Here is a 20,033-nt window from a genome sequence, read left to right as displayed (position 1 = left end):
CATCATAATTCCAACTGCTTCCATTGAGGTTGTTTGCAGTAGAGTGTTACTAAAGCATGCAGCCATCACAAAGGAAGTAAAATATTAGTTTGGATAGAAGAACTTCAGATAGGATCCAGCCCCACAACAGAAGGTGCTATCTGCTGCTGACTGAGAGGGAGTGGGCAGAAAAAGAAGCTTTAGAGGTTGATGAATCAGGAAGCCAAGGGGACAGTAAGGCCACAGATCAGGAGCAAAATGTCATGCTGATACTTACATACTAAGTACCCTGTTAAAATAACATAGATAAAGGCAGGGCTTTTTTCGTAGAAAAAGCCCAGCATGAACTAATTTGCATTTTATGCCACACCCTCTGATGTCACCATTGTTCCACACAGGGCTTTTTTGTAGAAAAAGCCCAGCAGGCACTCGTTTGCATATTAGGCCACACCCCCTGGTTCCAAGCCAGCTGGAACTGCGTTCCTGTTCCAAAAAGGCCCTAGGTAAAGGTAAGGTAAAGGAAATCCCCCGTGCAAGCACCAGACGTTTCTGACTCTGGTGTGACGTTGCTTTCACAATGTTTTCATGGCAGACTTTTCATGGGGTGGTTTGCCATTGCCTTCGCTAATCATTTACACTTTATCCCCAGCATGCTGGGTACTCATTTTACCGACCTCAGACGGATGGAGGGCTGAGTCAACCATGAGCTGGCTACCTGAACCCAGCTTCCACTGGGATTGAACTCAGGTCGTGAGCAGAGCTTGGACTGCAGTACTGCAGTTTACCTCTCTGTGCCACAGGGAACCCTAAAAATCCCATAAGTGGATGGAAAAACCTCAGTTGGTTGACTTGAGTGGTGGGTACAACAAGCAACAACAAGAGGATGCATAGTGGGGTTAGGTTGGGTTGATGAAACAAAGTTGCCATATTGTACTGATCACCTAGCACCAAAGGTTGAAACATCTGAACTCCTATAAATTACATTCAAATTTATATTCTGAACAGGCCTCATGGCTGCTAGACTGTCCTACCACAGTTAAAAGCAAATGTCTCCTGGCTAGCTGAAAGTATAAGGAATTTAAAACCTCAAAGCTGTATAGCAGTAATCCACAACATGGCGCCTGCTGATCTATTTTCTGGCATCCCCTTACATTTTGATTATTGAAGATAAAATCCAGAGTGTCTTGAATGGAACAGAAAAAAACAGTGGTTACTCACCCACAGACTGATTATCCAAAAAGCTAATGTTGTCCCAGGTAGGTGCAGCAGGAGCACAGTTGTGACCCCTTGGCTTGGCCTCGAATACAGACGTTCTTAAGTTTCTGGCCTTGGAAAACCAGTAGCAATTTGAATGACAAAGCCTTCCCCTTTTTTGGAAACTTACACCAAACAGCATCTTTACCCCAAAGCAAAGAGCCAGTTCCATCTTTCTTCTACTTTATGAATGGGGTGCTTCAGAAGCACCCCAGAAGTGTCACATTTGCATCCTTGGAGTATCTGCATTCAGAAACAGCTGCTTCTGTTTAGGATTATGCTTTGCTTGAACCCCTCCCCCCCAATACGTTGTAGAACCTTCAAACATTTTCTGATTGGCCCTGCATCGTGGCAGCCATTTTGCAGTCACACTCAGAACACAGCAAACTCCAAAGTGCCTTAGGGTTTAGGGTTGAGGATCCTTGTTATGTAGAACTGAGTTTTGACCAGTTAAATAAGATTTGATGACCTGACTGATCAAGTACCAGTTTAATAAAATTAATTCATTTAAAACAATTATATCGGTAATAAAAATCCTGAAATATTATGGAGAAACTATCTTAAGACTGCAGAGTCCTCTTGCTCCCATAAGCATCACCCAGCTCCATGTCAGATCACATGAAAGCACCTTTTCTCCTGAACAATCAGGATAGTAGTGTTCTGGCCAGCTATTAACCTTAGAGTTATGAGACAGTGGTATCAAAGTGTGTGTGTGGTAGCAGTTCCTATTCTGAAATCCAAATCACAACAGAATTTGAAGCCACGTGGCTTGATTGGGAAGGGAGAAGGACTATTTTGAAAGTAACAGGCTGTGACTGGGAAAGATTGGGGAGCATGGTCTTTCACTTTTGCCATTGTTATTGGGTGATGTAATAAAAAGGTCTGAGTGGTTAGAATGCTGATGAACATTATATGACATAAGAACTCAGCAAGTGGCTAGGAAGACCTGCAAGTAACACCAGCTCTTAGCCCATTGTGTAGAAGAATGTGAATTTTAGCCCTAGCTCTTCAGAGGGCAGGTAGAACCCTTGAATTCCTAGGATTCCATTTACATTCTTGACTTTATTTGACCATAGTCATATGACAGGCAGGCAGTTGCTAATATTTAACAGGCCCATTGACTAATATCCCAGCTCTAGAGCTGCGTGCCAGTTGCCTTCATAACAGGGAAATATGTAACCTAGCATATCAGGGATTTCATAAGATTGGTGTTGTCAGCTTAAACCCAGAAGCTGATTGTCCTCTTTGGACAAGTGTTAGGGAGTTCCCCTTTGGCAAATTTATGTTCTGTGGCTCAGAAGGCTCAGAAAGCTGTTTTATGATACCATTAAGCCATTGGCCATAGCACTTTGGTCACTAATGTTTGTTACTAATGTATGAATGTGATCACTGACAAACTTGTCTCTCTTTCCTCTCCTAGGTGTCTTCTTTAGAAAGGTAAGACATAACCCACAGCGGGATGTGGAGAGGCAATCCACAGCATAGTCTATTGTGATGTTTTCTAAATCAGGGATCAGGGGCCAAAGGCACGCAAGTTTTTACTTGAACACTACATTACTGTAAAAGTAATGTACTCTCAATGAAAAAGCATTCATTTTTTTCAATTACACTTTTCAAGCCAGCCACTTGAGCCTGTAACCCACCTGAATGCAGGCTCAACGCACTTGCCCCTGAGATGATGGATATCCAAGTAAGATACCCATAGCAGCAGCAAAGTGGATAGTATGCAGAAAAAAAGTGAATCATGAACTTCTGAAAATAACAAGGAAGTCCCACTTTTATCAATAACAAACCACAGGTAGAATAATACCAGGGACCCTATTTTCTTTCTGACTGGATGAGTTTATATTGGTTGCCTGCCAATTAGAAGGCTGGGAGCCAATCAGGGCATTAGAAAGCCGTGTAAAGAAAAAAAAGTAGAATCTTGTGACACCATAAAGACTAATTAATTTATTGTAGCATAAGCATTGGTGGGCCAGAGCCCATTTTGTCAGATTCTTTAAGTCTTCTTATTGGAAAAGTAAAAGAGATCTACTTATTGTTTAGGACTCCTTGGTTTTATCATGAGCCTTGAAAAACTAGAATTTAATATCCACTAGGTCGATAGCAGGACTATTTTCACCATGTGTACTGTGTCACTAGGTCCAGTCCTTGGGAGATTATAGCAAAGGCCCTGTCACAAATCCAGAAAATCACTGTGATTCCTTCTTTTCCACCAATACCCCTTAAAAAGCAAAACACAGACATGTCTGAAGGAAAATAACAAATCATATACTACATGTAGACCTTCCAAAGCACCTAACCACAGGTAGAATATGAACATGATTTCTCAATGGCAGTTCTAATGCTCAGTGATGAGTCATCAAGTGAAGAGATGTGCATTTGTGAATTAGCCTTCAAGTCCCATTCGAGTTTCTTTGACTTATGTCTTTGTGGCTTTTTTCACTAGTACACTGAAGAGCAGGGAAGGAAATTGGGGGTGGTCGGCTGGGTGAAGAACACGGCTCATGGAACTGTGACTGGACAAGTGCAGGGTCCAAAGGAGAAAGTGGAGATCATGTAAGTTTGTGATTTGGGCCCCTTCAGGTGGCAGGGATGGGGTTGCATATTGGGAGAAAAAGTTGGAAGGTGGTAGATAAGGGATAATGCGGAATTACTTGTGTTATATACCTCTAGAAGAGATTGAGGAAGGAGGCATGATTCCATGCACTTATGTGCAGAGTCACAAAACTTTTCAAAATATGAGTAGTAAGAGGTGTCAGAAGTTAGTGGCAGGTCTTGGAATTGAAGTCTTCCATAACATCTGATAGAAGTCCAACAGAACTGCTATTGGAATTGTTCTTTTCTATACTTGCTGGCTGACAAATTATCCGTGTGCCTCTGGCAGTGAGTGAATAAGGTACCCTTCTGGTTTCAAAGCACTCTAGAGCAAGGCCTAAGCATCAGGGCAGAATGGGGGACACTGGTGCTTAGAGGGTTAGGTCTGGGCTATAAAAATATTTTAACAATATGATCTTTTGGGGAAAAAAGTTTTTCCCCCAGTACTTGTGAGATGGTATTTTTTGAGGGGGACCATGGATATACAGGTTTCCATGTTAATAGCTCCAGCTGAGCAGTTGTGTTGGTCTGAAGCAGTAGAACAAAGTAGGAGTCAAGTATCACCTTTAAGACCAACAAAGTTTTATTAAAAATTTGTACCAAGCCAAGACAAATCATGCTTGGGCCCTGCTCTTGGGCAGGGCCGGTGCTAGGCTTTCTGGCATCCTAAGCGAATCACCCACTAGCGCCTCCCCCAATTATTAAAAATATAGAAAAATTGAAGAGCGCCAAACTTGAAACTTTTCACATTTTTAATTTACTGATTTTTAATTTTTTTTAAGTGATGTTATAAAACAATTGTGAGAATAAATGCTTGCCAGCAATGTTAGGAAGGAGGGTAGCAGAACAGAATGAGGTGGGAGGCCAAGTCACACATTGGGGAGAGGGGGGTGGCTTGGCTTTGTTGAGGGCAGCTTGGTGATGGGAGAGGATAAGGTGACAGAGGTCAGGAGCCAGAGTCATGCATCAGAGAGTGGTGCTCCCTAGGCCAGGTGGCACCCTAGGTGACTACCTACTTTGCCTACTCCCACACACCGGCCCTGCTCTTGAGTCTAATCCTGTTATTATTTAACTGTTGTTGAGGAGCAGTACTGTACATGGTGCAATACAAAATATAGACGTTAACATGTTCTCCTCCCCAGACCAGACTGTCTCTTTATCTTTTTATTGAAAATTAATCACCCAAATGGTCGGGCCACTCAGGTTTGTTAGGGCACAAGGAGATTTTACCAGCAGGACAACATTCCCAGCAAATGACTTTTCTTTGATATATTCAGTGTGGCAAATGTTGGTGTAAGATGATACACATGGAAATGAAAAAAACCACTGTAACGTACTCGAAGCGGAGACGAGAGTAGGGCAACATTGTTTATTAGGAGCACGTTGCAAGAGAGGGAACACGCGGGCCGGGTCCCACTTATATACAATCCCCGGTACAGCCTACAGGGTTGGTCAGGCCAATCCTGACCCGTTGAACTTCCCGCCACAGCTGTTGATGGGCGGGGAGATTCGCGCCCTGCGCTGGGGCTTCTGGGACGGCCCAGTTGCCCCTGCGCCAGGTCGCATATTATTTACTGATACACTACACCCCTCCCCCCCTGGTTAATGAACATAGTCTTGCAGATATGCGGGAGGTCGGCGCTCTCTGGTGGACCGTCTGGGGAGGTCCTGTGGGGGAGGCGCCGCCACCGCATCTGATGCTGCGGGGGACCCTGGTGCGGACGGTGGCGGCCGGACTGGTTCTTCGGCACCTTCGGGTTCTGGCGGTTCCGGTGCTACCTGGGCCGGCGTGAGGGGTGATGGGGCCGCGTCCTCCGGTCGGTCCCCGACGAGCTCCTCTCCGGCTCTTGCCTCTTCTGTGTCCGCCAGTTCCTCTGGTAGCGTGCGGCGCCTCAATTGGTCTATGTGCCGCCTTAGTACCTGGCCCCCCTCAGTTGATATGTCGTAGTGGCGGGACCCGGTGACTCGTAGCACTCGGCCCGCCACCCAATTGGGCCCTCTTGCGTAGTTCCGGGCGTAAACCGGGTCGCCCGCGAAGAAACCCCTGACTGCATCCCGGACCTCGGGGCTCTCGCGGGTGTCTGACGCCCGGTCAGGGTGTAGTCTGTCCAGCCGGGTTATGAGCTTTCGTCCCATGAGGAGCTCGGCCGGGCTAACCCCTGTGACCGGGCTGGGGGTGATCCTATTGTCGAATAGGAATGCCGCTAATCGGTGGTCCCAGTCTCCCTGTACAATACGGCCCAGGGCTTCCTTGGTGGTGCGGACCATCCGCTCTGCCTGACCGTTGGTGGCTGGGTGGAAGGGGGCCGACCTTATGTGCCTAATAAGGTATCGCTGGAGGAACGCCTGGAAGTCTGCGGACGTGAAAGCGGTCCCATTGTCCGAGACTATGGTGTCCGGGATACCGTGTGTGCTTAAGACCCTGCGTAATGCTCGGATTGCGGCTGCGGACGAGGTGGACCCTACGGGGATGACCTCGAGCCATTTGGTGTAGGCGTCCACAATTATCATGAAGATCTGCCCCTGGAATGGCCCCGCGAAGTCGAGGTGGAGTCTCGACCATGGTTTCCTGGTGGACTCCCACCTAGTGGCGGGGGCGCTGGGAGGCTCGGGCCGTGACTCCTGGCACGTCTGACACCTGCGGACCCAACTCTCTATTTCCCCGTCCATTCCGGGCCACCAGACGTAGCTTCTGGCCAGGGCCTTCATACGAACTATGCCGGGGTGGGTCTCGTGGAGGGATTCTAGAACACGCCTTTGCAGCGGGGGCGGAATCACCACCCTACTTCCCCATAGTAGGCACCCCTTGTGGGCCGCTAGTTCCTCCCTCCTGGCCTTATAGGGTTTGAAATCCTCCCCCATGTTCCCCTCTGGCCACCCCCTCACCACCCAGTCGAGCACCCGTGCAAGTGTCTTATGTTTCTGGGTGGCCTTGGCGACCTCCGCTGCGTGAAGGGGCGGCTCTGGGAGGCTTTCCATCAGCATGACCTGGTGTGCGGGGGCGGGGTCTGGACCCACTTCTGGGAGCGGCAAGCGGCTGAGCGCGTCTGCGTGACCCATAGCCTTGCCGGCCCGGTGTACCAGTGTGTAAGTGTAGGAGTTGAGGAATTGATTCCACCTCAACACGCGCTGTGACAGGATTTGGGGGGTTTGTCGATCTGGGGCCAGCAGACCTAAGAGGGGCTTGTGGTCCGTGGCTATGGTGAACCTCCGCCCGTACATATACTCATGGAACTTGCGGACCCCCGCCACGATCGCCAGAGCCTCTTTGTCTATCTGCGCGTAATTGCGCTCAGCCGGTGTCAGTGTGCGGGAGTAGTACGCTACCGGCACCTCCCTCCCGTCCGGGAGTTGGTGCCCCAGGACTGCACCCACCCCATACGGCGACGCATCGCAAGCCAAGATGACGGGGAGGCCCTCGTCAAAATGGTGGAGCACCGCGTTGGACACCAGAACGTCCTTGACCGCCTGAAACGCGGTGGCTTGTCGTTTGCCCCAAACCCAAGGGGCTTTTTTATCCAGTAGGCGGTGAAGGGGCTCTGCTAGGGCTGCCTTGTGGGGGAGGAATGAGTGATAAAAGTTAAGGACCCCCAAGAAGCTTTGTAGCTCCGCTTTGCAGGTGGGGGCCGGAGCTTGCACGATGGCCCGTGTCTTTTCTTCCGTGGGGTGGATTCCCGCTGCGTCCACGGCGAACCCCAGGAACTCCACCCGCGGAACCCCCAGCAGGCACTTCTCCCTCTTGACTTTGAGCCCCGCAGCCTGGAACCGGCGGAGCACCTCTCTTAGGCGGTTGCCGAATTCTTCGGGGTCCGGGGCGGCGACTAAAACGTCATCGAAGAACGGCTGGACTCCGGGGATCCCTTTAAGGAGAGCGTCCATTATACTCTGGAAGATCCCCGGAGCGACGCTTACCCCGAACTGTAGCCTCCTCACCCGGAAGGCCCCCCTGTGCGTTACTATCGTCTGGGCCTCGGCCGTCTTATTGTCTACCGGGAGCTGTTGGTAGGCCTGGGCCAGATCCAGCTTCCCGAAGATTTTAGACCCCGCGAGGGCAGCCAGGACGTGGCTCACCACCAGCACTGGGTAGGGGTTATCCTGCAGTGCCCGGTTTATTGTGCATTTGTAGTCTGCACAGATCCGCACCTCCCCGTTTGGCTTTAGTGGGGTTACGATGGGGGTCTCCCAGGGGGCGTAGTCCACAGGCTCCAGGACTCCCTGGGCTGTGAGGCGGTCTAGTTCGGCCTCTATTTTGGGCTTCAAGGCGAACGGAACCCTCCTTGCCTTGAGCCGAATCGGCCTGACCGTGGGGTCTAGGGGCAGTGAGATGGCCGGCCCCTTGTAGCTTCCCAGGGACCCGTCGAATACTTCGGGGAACTCTTTGCAAATCTCCCCGAACCCACTGGGCGTTAAGGTTTGCCCCACCCCCTCCACGCGTATCCCCAAGGGTTTGAACCAAGCCAGCCCTAGCAGGGTGGCAAGTTGGCGCTTTACCACCAGGATGTCCAGCGGCCCGTAGAAGGACCCCCTCTCGACTTGCACCCGCGCCCACCCCGCAATTTGCACCGGGTTCTTCTGAAAGTCCCGGAGTATGAAGTTCGCCGGCCGTAGTTGCAGCCGCTGCCGGGGGCACAGTTCCCTCAAGGTCTCCTCCGCTATGAGGGAAATGGAGGAACCTGAGTCCACCTCCATTTGGCAGGGGCTCCCTTCGATGAGGACTGCCACTTTAATTTTATCAGGGGTGGCGAGGGGCAAGTTCAGTACCTGTAGGGACGTGGAGTCTGCTGAGTGGGACTCCGCTGAATCGTGGTGCGTGGTCGGCCTCCGGCGGTTGAGCTTGGCCCGGCAAGCCCTGGCGATGTGGCCGGTCTTTCCGCAGCTCCGGCAGTCCCAGGTCCGGTACTGGCAGTCTCTCCGATCGTGGGAGTCGCCGCAGCTGGCGCACTTGGTGGCCGGAACCCTCTCCGACGCCGGTGGTCGATCGGCCGCTCGGGGGCGTTGGGCCGCTCTGTTGGGTGGGCCGGCGGCGCGACGCAGCTGGTAGGCTTCTCCCTCCTCCATGCGGTCGTGGTCCAGCTCCTCGTGGTGGACGGCGTCTGACCGGGTCTTGGGAAAGGTACTGGAGGTCCTCTCGAACGCCACCGCTTCGCTGAAGGCGCTCTGGAGGGTGAGCTCTTCTTTGGCGAAGAGCTTCTGCTGGAGCCTCTCGTCGCGGAGGCCCCACGTGAATCGGTCGGCCAGGGTGTCTTCCAGCTGGGGGAAGTTGCAGTTCCCGGCGATCTTGCGGAGGGCTGCCAGATAGTCGGCGGCCGATTCTCCTGCCGCCTGGTCCCTCCTGTGGAACAGGAATCTGCGAGCCACCCGTGAGGGCTGTGGCAAGAAATGGCCCGTGAGGAGTCTGATGATCTCCTCGTAGGATTTCTCCGCCAGGCGGGCGGGCGCCGAGAGACCCTTTGCGATCTCGAACGTGGCAGGCCCGCATACGCTCAGGAGAACATCCCTCTTTGCTCCGGCGTCGGTGACCTTGTTGGCCCGGAGGTAGAACTCGACCCGTTCCGAGTAGGACTCCCAGCCCTCTGGATTTGCAGGGTCGAAGGCCTCGAGGTAGCCGGTGATTCCGCCCTGGTTGGCCATGGTGGCGGCGGCGGTCGTGACCGGTCGTTCGTTGCCCAAGATCTCCGTCGTAGCTGATAAGGCTAGAATCCCATCCTCGTCGCCAGTGTAACGTACTCGAAGCGGAGACGAGAGTAGGGCAACATTGTTTATTAGGAGCACGTTGCAAGAGAGGGAACACGCGGGCCGGGTCCCACTTATATACAATCCCCGGTACAGCCTACAGGGTTGGTCAGGCCAATCCTGACCCGTTGAACTTCCCGCCACAGCTGTTGATGGGCGGGGAGATTCACGCCCTGCGCTGGGGCTTCTGGGACGGCCCAGTTGCCCCTGCGCCAGGTCGCATATTATTTACTGATACACTACACCCACCTTGAAGTATAAACTAATGGGGTCTGAATTTACTGAGACTGAAAGGGGAAAATGGTTTGTCAGTGGCTAGTAGACATGGTGACTAAAGGGAACTTCCACATTAAGAGGCAGTAAATCTCAGAATCCCAGTGCCAGCCGGCAACATCAGGGGAAGGCCTCAGTCTCTCTATGACCTTTTATTGTCACTCTAGAGGAACTGGCTGGCCAATGTGTGACACAGGATGCTAGGCTACATGGTTCACTGGTCTGATCCAGCAGGACTCTTATGTGCTTAATTACCAGAAATATAAGTTCTCTTGAAGAATAATCACCTTTTGTCTTCAAAGCACACTTGTCTGTGACGCCTTCCCCTTTCTTTCCTCAGTGGTGTCCTGATTTCCATCAGGAGGGATACTGGTAAAAGTAAGAAGAAGGGATGTTCTACTGCCGGGGTGGCCAACCTTGCTTAATGTAAGAGCCACATAGAATACACATCAGATTTTGAGAGAGGAAGGAAGGAAGGAAGGAAGGAAGGAAGGAAGGAAGGAAGGAAGGAAGGAAGGAAGGAAGGAAGGAAGGAAGGAAGGAAGGAAGGAAGGAAGGAAGGAAGGAAGGAAGGAAGGAAGGAAGGAAGGAAGGAGAATAGATGGGGAGGGAGAGAATTAGAAAGAAAGCAACTTTGCATTCTCCAGTCCAAGGTGCTGGCTGACTTGGCTCGGATAAGTGATTTAGAGACAAATGCCTTCTCCAAATTGGCTGACGGGGTGCTGGAGGCTTTGAGAGCCACACAATATGTATGAAAGAGCCACATGTGGCTCCTGAGCTGCAGTTTGGCCACACCTGGTCTACTGGAATGATTCGTTTTACTTTTAACTTAAGGAAACCCTTTGAAGACAATTTACATTGCCCCCTTCCTGCCCCATTTGAAATTACAAAGTAGGACACTTCCCCAGACTCTGTTTCCATAATGAATTGACACCCTACAAATCTGGAACTTGAATCATCTTGCAATTAATTAGTTGGTCCAGGAGGAGATGAGGAAAATTGCTTTACGGATCTTTTGGCAGCAGCAATGGGTAGGGGTGGGGAAAGAGAAGGAGAAGGGAAGGTGTGGTCCCAGGCCAACCCCCAGGGTGGAGAGACAACTTCTGTAACAAGGGGCTCTGTCACCTTCACAAGGAAGACAACCAGAGGCAGTTTCCATAGTGACAAGTCTTCCCCTATCACCTTGAAGAGAAGAGAGGGAGAGAAAACATGTGAGGAAGGGAGAGAGAACATGCAAGGAAACTGGGACAGTTTCCATAGCAACCTGCCTCTCCATATCTTCTACCTTCATGTCTTTGAGGGGGGAGGGGGAAATTGGGGCCGCTTCCATAGCAACCAGTCTATTTCATCCGTTGCCTTCATGTGCCAGAGATAACTAGAAATCAGATAATCCATAGCAACTAGTATTTCCCCAGTTTGCTCCCTTCAGCCCTCCCCTCTTTTTCAAGTTCTGGTAGGGAATAAAAAGCAAAGGTGTACAACAGTCAATCTAGCCTCCTAACTTCAATTTGGCTTGGTTTTTTTTTTTTTTTGAAAGGAGAAGAATTATAAACAGGCTTTGGGTCAGTAATTCATACCCACCCCACACCAAGTTTCTGAAATAATTACCAGCTCTGCAGTTTTCTTGAGTGTGGGAAGTGTGTGGAAAGTTGTTTTATGTTACAGAGGAAGTTTCATTCATTTTTAAAAATAAAGATTTTAATAGTAATAATAATTCTAAAAAAAATCTGCCTGTTGGGCACCAGAAACTGCCACTGTTGTTTTCCATTTCAGGGTCACAAGAAATCACCATGACTCTTTTTAATTTCAGGGCTTGGTGGCTGGAAATGTATTCTTTAGATTAAACGTTTATTTTGGTCACTAATTACCAAAAACAATTGATTCTACTAATTTTTTTATTCTGATCTCCATATTTATGCTTTGTTTTTTACTGTAGTGTCTAGAATGGCTTACTAGTTTGAGGTAGCTAGAGCTATTTACTCTAACAGCATCTTTCTGCTGTGCACATGCTCTTTTTTTGCCCAATATGTTCTGGAATGCATAAAGTCAGAGGCACAGTTCTATAGATGATTCTGCCTCTCAGCTACATGTATTAATATCATATGTTAGACTTGTTGGCTTTCTGTTTCTATGATGAACAAACATATTTCTGATATGAGAATACAGATAGTAGAGATGGGCCTGAAAGGGAGAAGAGTACAGCTTGGGTATGCTATTGACATATACCTCTTCCTCTCCCAGGAAGAACTGGCTGCGCAGCGTAGGAAGCCCCATGTCACGTATTGATCAAGCTGTGTTCTCCAACGAGAGAGAGATCTCCAGCCTGGAGTTCCAGTCCTTCATCACTAAGTACTAGAACCAGTTGGCTGGTTGGGCTGGGGATGTACATCCCTTGCCACATCAAGGATTTTTTTTTCCTCAGAAGAAAGCAGTGCTATGCTATCCTCCCTTGTTGGACAGCCTTTGCTGCTGCTGCGGACATTATGAAATTGATCTCTAGGACCCCTTTGGATCCCTCAAGCCTGCAGGTACATTTTGTGCCCAACAAGGGGTCATGTGTGATGCTCAATGCTCTCTTCACCTAGGAACTGCCGTTGTGTGACTGAGAAAGAGAGATCTGCAAAGGGGAGGGGGGATGCTGTCCAATGTCTTCCTCCTAAGAGAACTTTGCAGCCTCATACCCAACATGAGTTTGTAAGCACTGGCTAATTGTTAGTGGTCTCCTTTGGACAGACATGATAATGAAAGGCTTGTAAATAACAGTTCTTCACCCCCTTTCTGGAGGCAGGCTTCCTTTTCTCCCTTGCCTCAACTTCAACTTGGCAAAGATGTTAGATGGTTGTTAAAATATACATACCTCATCCTTTGTGGGGTAGGGCTGTGTGAAGTGAAGGGAGGAAGATAATTTTTGGTTGTGAGAAATCTTCTCAGTACCCCAGAGATTATAGAATAGGTTCTCTTCTAACCTTTATTTTGGATAGTGTGTCACAACTAGGTTCTGAGAGGGGCTGCCCCGTTTCCCCAAATGTACTTAATTTAGGAGGATGAGGCATGAAAAGATTGTCAGCTTCAAAATCTTCATTAACTCACATGACATTATATCATATTTGAATAATTAATACACCTTTTGTTCCTCTTTGAAGCTATGGCTGTAAGTACCTGTAAGTATTTGTAAAAGAGTCATATTTCCTTATTTTGTTTAGTAGTCCCACTTATATTCTTATGATACAAAAGAGGGTTCCCTCTAGTGCACAATTTGCTACATGCATCCCTGCCAACACTAATAAAATATACTTTTGTCACTACACATTGCTTTTCTCTGAAACTGCTGGCTTGTGGCATATTCAAACAATGTAGCACCAACATTCATCACTAAAATGTAAAATATTTTAAGATGGTACATTCTGTGTATATATGTCAAATAGTTATGGAGGTAATAGTATGTGATGCATCTTGAAATGAAGAAAGTAATTGAGCAAGAAGTCATACCCACAACATTTGTATTAGGAGAAAAACCCATTCTATCAAAGCACTTCCTAGTCTTGAGCTTATACTGTATTTTCTTGGGTATGAGGGATGAAAATGATATGTCTAGAATTGCTACAAAAAAAGGTCAGGATTAGATCAGTAGTAATCTGGGCACATTTATGTTCTTTTATCTTACTCTAACATGTCCATAGTAGAATCTTATGGCTTTAGTTTAGGGTAGTTTATGGTACCAACGGATGCTATGGGACCCTCTTATTCCTTTCCTGGTGTCTACCAAGGGTTTTTAGAAAGTGTGCAGAACCAGGTGGGGCTTTTGCTTCTGATTGCCCATTGGAGATTTAATGGGCTGTGCAGATTTTTTAAAAACAATGCTTTTGGCAGCAGCTGCCACTACAGTACAAGGATCTTCACTGTGTGAATTAAGGTAAACTGTGGCAGCCATTTTGTGTCTGACTGTGCCACCTTTGCCAGCCATTTTGTGTCTGACTGTGCCACCTTTGCCAGCCATCTTGTGGCTGTGCCCACCACAACATGTCATAATTCCAGAAGTACTTGCAAGCTCAAAAAAGGATGAAAGACTTCTGGTTTAAGGTCTTAAACCTGAAATATCTGGGAGACAATTTTCAACTTTCTGCTTGTAGAGGAAAGCTTTGAAGTTGTCCAGGCAGTGGTGAAAGGCAAACAAACAAAAAAATAATGCCAAGTGCATTGTTTGGGATAAATATAGCTACTTCAAACATTCGTTGAAATCTGGACATGGAATGCAGGTGTAGCAGGTTGGGGCTGGCATTTTTGAAGCAACTCTGTTATATGGGTGTGGTGCACTTTAAACTGATGCAAGAAGTTTTCATCAAAGACCCATACTTGGTGACAGGGTGATTGTGTAACACCATTGTCCATGTGGAACAGGGCATTGCATAACCCTATGGGTTATTTGAATTGAATGATGTCGTCATTTTTTTGCTTTAATTATTTTTACACAGAGCCCTGGGATTTAATAGTTCATGGGGCAAATAGCTGGTTTATATCCACTTTGAAAAACAGAATACCTTGAGTTAGTTTTTTGCTATTAGTAGATTGGTCCAGCAGAAATTAAATGATATATGGAAACATAATAAGATGGTGAATGGACAAGAGTGGTTCAGCTATTCCAAGCCCCTGTCATTAGTCAGAACCATTACAGTTTGTGAGTCCATGAAGGATACTTTCTCAAGGAAGTGGAAAGTTACACTGGGTTAGATGAAGAGTTCATCTAATGCAGCATTCTGTCTTCCAACAATGGTAACTGGATGCTCGAAGAATGTTCATGAATGGGACATTCGGGCGATATTCATCCTTTGCTGTTTGTTAGCTCCCAGCAGCTGATAATTCAAGAGTATTGGGGTTTTTATCTCAGATTTATGTCCACTAATTCTTTGTTGGACTGCCTGTTTGTCTAATGTAGAGGGTGGAAGGGCACTGCTGACATGAAATGGCAAAAATCACAATAGAGGATGAGCAGGAGTACCTCAGATGGTATTGCAGATGTTGCTGGGTCCAGCGATGGTGTTGCTAGGATCTGTATGAGAGGAAAGTTGGCGTCTTGGTTTGTTGCAGCCTCAATGCCAGAGTCCATATTACTCTTCAGCAGTTGATCATTGTGGGTAAGAAGTTGTTTTAGGTTAGCAGGCTGTTTGTAAGCTGTTTGTAAGCATCCCCAGTGCCAGGATGAGGGAAGTGTCACAATCCAGCATGGTTATCCCATGGGTAACATTCAAAAGCCAGTGGGGGGACATTTTAACCTTCCAGGACATCACATTGCTGACCTAAATGTACTCTACCACAAATTTTGTTTAGTCATTTTACAAAGGAATTTCACAGGGAGATTAGACAGACTGCTGAATTGCAACTGATAATAAAGTTCAAGACAGTGCATCCACCTGGATTGAATCGAGATCTAGGTTCTTGTCTCATTGCCAGTACTGATTTCTCCATGCCTCCTTCCTCTCTGCATATCATACCTAATCCAGTCACATCTTCTATTGTCATTTGCTACTTTCCAATATATAGGACAGATGGACTCACAATCTAGCTGTACCTGAAGAAGTGAGCAGTGACTCATGAAAGTTTGTACTCTACCATAAATTTTGTTAGTCTTTAAGGTGCTACTGATCTCTTACTCTTTTCTAAAGCTGTGGAATAAGAGCTCTTGGGCATGGAAAGCTTCCATACTGTTATGTCCTTCGTGTTTTGTTCCTTCCCTTTAAAATGGGGGACAGGGGAGCCATCTTTTCAGTTACTTCCTTCCTAAAACAAGAATGAGATATTGCCCTGATCTTTGGTCTTCAGGCAGGGGATATGGTAGATTGAAGGATCAAGACTTTTAAAAGAAACCTCCATATTCAGAGGCTGTAAACCTCTGAATACCTGCACTAGGAGGAAGGCCTTGGCCTCTATGCTCTGTTTCTAGGGCAATTGGTTGGCTACTGTGTAAAACAGGATGTTAGACTAGATGGACCACTAGTCTGCTTGGGGGGCAGCACTTGGTGCTTGGGGGGCAACAGTGGGAGGGCTTCTAGTGTCCTGGCCCCACTGGTGGACCTCCTGATGGTACCTGGGGGTTTTTTGGCCACTGTGTGACAGAGTGTTAGACTGGATGGGCCACAGGCCTGATCCAACATAGCTTCTCTTATGTTCTTATGCTCCTGCAGAGCATACCTTATGGACTTAAAGGATGCACCAGAAATGTTATATCTGAAATAAGAGACACCCATTTATTTTAATGAAGTAAGGAATACCGTTAGTCATTTTGATATGGTAATGCCGCATCAGCAACGCATCTCTTTGATGTCCATCTCACCTGTCTTGGTTTCTTTTACTACACACTGTCCTCTTTGATTTCACCTGGGGTAACTAATCAGCAGCACCCCAATTCTGTACCTCACTGTTAAGAGAATCCTCATTTCTTGCTTGTGTGTGTTTCGGGTTCTTTCTTTTAAGCATCCTGAAGTTTCTCTAATGTCACATTCACAAAGCCATAACTGCCTTTAACTAACTGGATCCCCTTTGCAAAGGAATTGAGAAGGAAGGTATTCTGCCTCCTGGGATGGTAAGTCTGCAACGCTTCCACCTTGGAGGGAGAGAGAGAGAGAGACCAGGATTGTGGCCAGCTCCTTACAGCCTGTTCGGTACCACCACCCTCGCCCACCACTAGCGGAGGCCGCGTGTGGGCCTGGCTCCTCGAGTCGCGGTGTGTGAATGGCGGGGAAGGCGGCCAATGGCTGATCTGGCCTCGTGGCTGGGAGGCGGGGGCTTGTTGGCAAGCCGAGCTGGGGCTGGGCAGCCCCATTCCGCAGCCGGGGCTGGTGGTGCTCCTCTATCGAAGGGCGGAGGAGGAGAGGCTGCCCATTGCTCGGACGCCTGGGTTCGTCCCGGCGCCACCTGTGATGCTGACGCTGGAGCAGCGGACGGGAAACAGCGATGCGCGCACCGGGCGCGCGTTGAGCAGGGGGAGACGCTGGGCGCCTGCAGGAGGAGGAAGAAGAGGTCGGTGAGCTCCGCGCAATTGGGAAGGGGGGAGGGCTGTTTATTGTCTCTGCATCTCCGGTTGGGCGGTGGGATCCGCGGCCGCTTTCCCCAGATCCTGCTGACTGCAGGAAAGATCGCGGGCAGCTCCTCAATGCGGCAACTGGCGACGGGCGCCCCGTTTCAACCGACGGCTTGGCAGAGCCATGCTTTCCCCCTTGTTCCTCCTCCTCCCTTGGGACCTGTGGCGGGGCCGGGGACTGCTCGGGGCGAGCGATGCGCGAAGGTTGGCGGCTCGATGGGCTGCAGAAGGAAGGAGGAGATGCTGGAGGAGGCGCGGCGTGGGCTGAACAGCTCCGTTTGTGCGCTCTCTCTCTTTCCCCATGCGTTGCCATCGGAGCAAGCGAGCGAGGAGGAGGGTGTGCGCGCCCTCAGATAGAGACCCGGCCCGAGACAAGCCGCTCTCCTCGGGCGCTCCCTGCCTGCGGCTCTCTGTGCCAGATGGCCCCTATTAAAACAAAAAGGACTGTCCCTCCTTTCAGATTCCTCCCCCCCCCCCCTCGCGGCAAACCGCCGCATGTAGCAGGCTCTGCAGTGGTCCTGATTCGCTGGTTTAAATAAGGCGTGGAAGGGTATTCTTGCTCCAAACTGTACTGGGGCTCCACAGCTCCATAACCCGGCCTCTTAATTTGTGGGAGCAGATTATAGTTAAAGTATACCCAGTATCCGGGGGAATGCAAGGGAAATCTGCCAGGATACAGATAACCCTGTGTTGTTTTTAATCATAGTTTTCTCCTTCAGTACCGGGGCATGGCATTCAGAGGAGGTGTGGGGGAGGGGTGCATGCCCCGGATTAAGTTAAGCCCTGACTGCTAGCCCCTTGAGCGTGTAGGGGATGGGTGGTCTGTTCATCTCTCCTCTCAAAACTGGCCTATGCTGGCCCACCTCTCCTTCCTATTCTGGATTCCAGCATGGAGAATATATATATATATGAATTTGCCTTGCACTGCCTGAGTTAGGCTGTTGGACTGTCTAGCTCAGTATCATCTAATCTGACTGGCAGAGGCTCTTCAAGGTCTCAGACAAAGATCTTTCTGAACACCTGCTGCCTTTGATCCTTTAACTGGAGATGCAAGAAACTGAACCGAAGGCAGGACCTTGTGCTTGGAAAGCGTGTGATCCTTTGTTGAGTCATGTCCCCTTTTCATCCGTGTCCCTTCTTGTGTTGAATGCACACGCTCTGTGTCTGTGTGTGTCTTTGTCTCTCTGTGTAAACAAAATAGTACTTTGCTTTTGTAAAAGAATTCTACCAGTTTCATAGTAGCAATTGAGATGATGGATTATTCCAAACTACAATGACTGCAATTCAGGAAGATCAAAGAGAACCTTGCTCTTGTTTAGAAAGGTGTAAAAAGCTTCCTGCATTCTGTAGCTCCCATGAGTGGGGATTATTGTGTGTTAGATATAAGGAAAAGGCTGTATTTGATTTAGAATGGAAGCTATTGTTCTACCAGGATGTGAAGGGTGAGTCTAGTAGTGTTTTGCACATTTCAAAGTCCACATGGTAGATGCGTGAACTGTCAGTAAAAGTGTGCCTGGGAGTTCCAAGGTGGGTTCAGTTCAGATCATGTGTGTGGGCTCAATTTGGATAATGACTGCTGTACATTGAGACAAGGAGCTTAGACACCCCATTTTTCCATTCTGAAATGGCCACAGAGTTTGGCCAATTGGGAAACTTATGTACACTTACAATGTTCCCTCTAAGCTGTGAAGTCTTGTGAGCAAAAATTCTACCTTGTGAGCTACTGGCATTAAAGTTGTGAGTTACTGCATAAATTCGTGTGCTCAGGGGCCATCCTTCCTGAGCAGACTTAGATAAAAATATGTGAGCCAGAGGCTAAAAAAATGTGAGCTAACTCACATGAACTCAGCTTAGAGGGAACACTGCTTGTAAACACATGTGAGATTCCATAACAGGACAAATAGCAGCTTCTTTCTAGAGCCTTTTCAGATTGGGAAAATGGCAGGGAGTGGAAGGTTTAAGATCATTCTACTTCATGTGTTATAGCCTCAATCTGAATTGGGGCTCATACACTTGGGAATGAAGCCCCAGCATAGAATTTCGGTGTCAAACGCAGGGACTTTGTGACATGCTCTAAAATGCTTTGGTGTCTAAAACAGGAAATCCAAAGGGGACCCCCTCTTGTTTACTAACATGGAGCGCAGTTCAATGGGGAAGATCTCCTGTATGATCACAAGGTGCATAGCACTGATAAAAAGCCCATCTGAATCCGGTCAGTGCCTGGATGGGAGACCTCCTGGGAATCCCATAAGAGTTGCCTTGCTTTCCATGAAGGCAGACAGGCAAGGAATCAATGGAATAAATAATAAATAACAGTGAGCTGAGCAGAAGCACTAAGCCTCTCACTGAGGCTTTGGCAAGAGAATGATCTGGGGGAGTTGTATGCTGCGGGTCAAATCAGCCTTCCTCATGTTCTGAATGGCTCCTAAGATATGTTCCCTGAGGCAGTCTTATCTCACTTCATAATTAGGCCATCTCTGTGATCATTTTCAGTGTTCTTATCAATCCCATTTCCTTTCTTTGGAGAGCTTCTCCCCCTGGCCTAAATATATTAGAAGGGTTTGGGGGGTGTGTGTGATTTTTTTATAATACATCACCTCTCCCCTCTTTCTGAACAGTTGCCCCCTTGTAGATTCATTTTCAGACATATTAGAACCACCCCCTCCCCCATCCTTGGATCCTACTGATCCTGCCAATTACCACCCAGTCTCAAATTTATCGTTTCTGGGTAAGATAAGTGAGAAAGCGATAGCTGAGCAGCTCCAGAGCTTCCTGGATGACGCATCGGCATGGAATCGATTCCAGTCTGGCTTTTGCCCCTGCCATGGGATGGAGACGGTGTTGGTCGTCCTGACGATGATCTATGTAGGCAGCTGGATCGAGGCAGGTCTGTGCTGCTGTTGCTACTTGATCTTACAGTGGGTTCAGCACACTCAGTTACGATCTTTTGACCTTGCCTTGCCAATGTGGGAGTTTATGGGGTAGCCCTGAAATGGCTTTCCTAATTTCTCCTTGGATGGGGACAGAGGGTGTCAACTGGGGTACCCCTTAACATGTGGGGTTCCTCAGGGGACAATTATCTTTTAGTACAGTGATACTGAGTTATATCTACTACTGGACA

The 20,033-nt window shown here is 48.4% G+C and overlaps 2 protein-coding genes across 6 annotated transcripts in view; both read left to right on the top strand.

Moving 5' to 3' along the window:
• Positions 1–12,236, top strand: part of LOC132580956 (acylphosphatase-2-like) — a 34,370-nt gene extending 22,134 nt beyond the window's left edge. For 2 of the 4 annotated variants that reach the window (XM_060251951.1, XM_060251942.1), the window contains 3 exons: positions 2,654–2,670; positions 3,683–3,792; positions 12,079–12,236. In XM_060251951.1, the coding sequence (XP_060107934.1) occupies positions 2,654–2,670; positions 3,683–3,792; positions 12,079–12,193 (242 nt within the window). In that variant the 3' untranslated portion in view covers positions 12,194–12,236. The remainder of the gene's footprint in view (positions 1–2,653; positions 2,671–3,682; positions 3,793–12,078) is intronic. The other 2 variants (XM_060251960.1, XM_060251967.1) reach the window with 2 other exon arrangements.
• A 4,433-nt stretch (positions 12,237–16,669) lies between these two features.
• The window catches only part of SPTBN2 (spectrin beta, non-erythrocytic 2), a 128,285-nt gene continuing 124,921 nt past the window's right edge, over positions 16,670–20,033 (top strand). For both annotated transcript variants that reach the window (XM_060251912.1, XM_060251931.1), the window contains exon 1: positions 16,670–16,851. The gene's annotated coding sequence lies outside the window, so the exon portion shown is untranslated. The remainder of the gene's footprint in view (positions 16,852–20,033) is intronic.

The sequence above is a fragment of the Heteronotia binoei genome, chromosome 1, assembly GCF_032191835.1.
Source record: "Heteronotia binoei isolate CCM8104 ecotype False Entrance Well chromosome 1, APGP_CSIRO_Hbin_v1, whole genome shotgun sequence".
In the NCBI taxonomy this organism is placed as follows: domain Eukaryota; kingdom Metazoa; phylum Chordata; class Lepidosauria; order Squamata; family Gekkonidae; genus Heteronotia; species Heteronotia binoei.
This window is presented reverse-complemented; position numbering and strand designations above follow the sequence as displayed.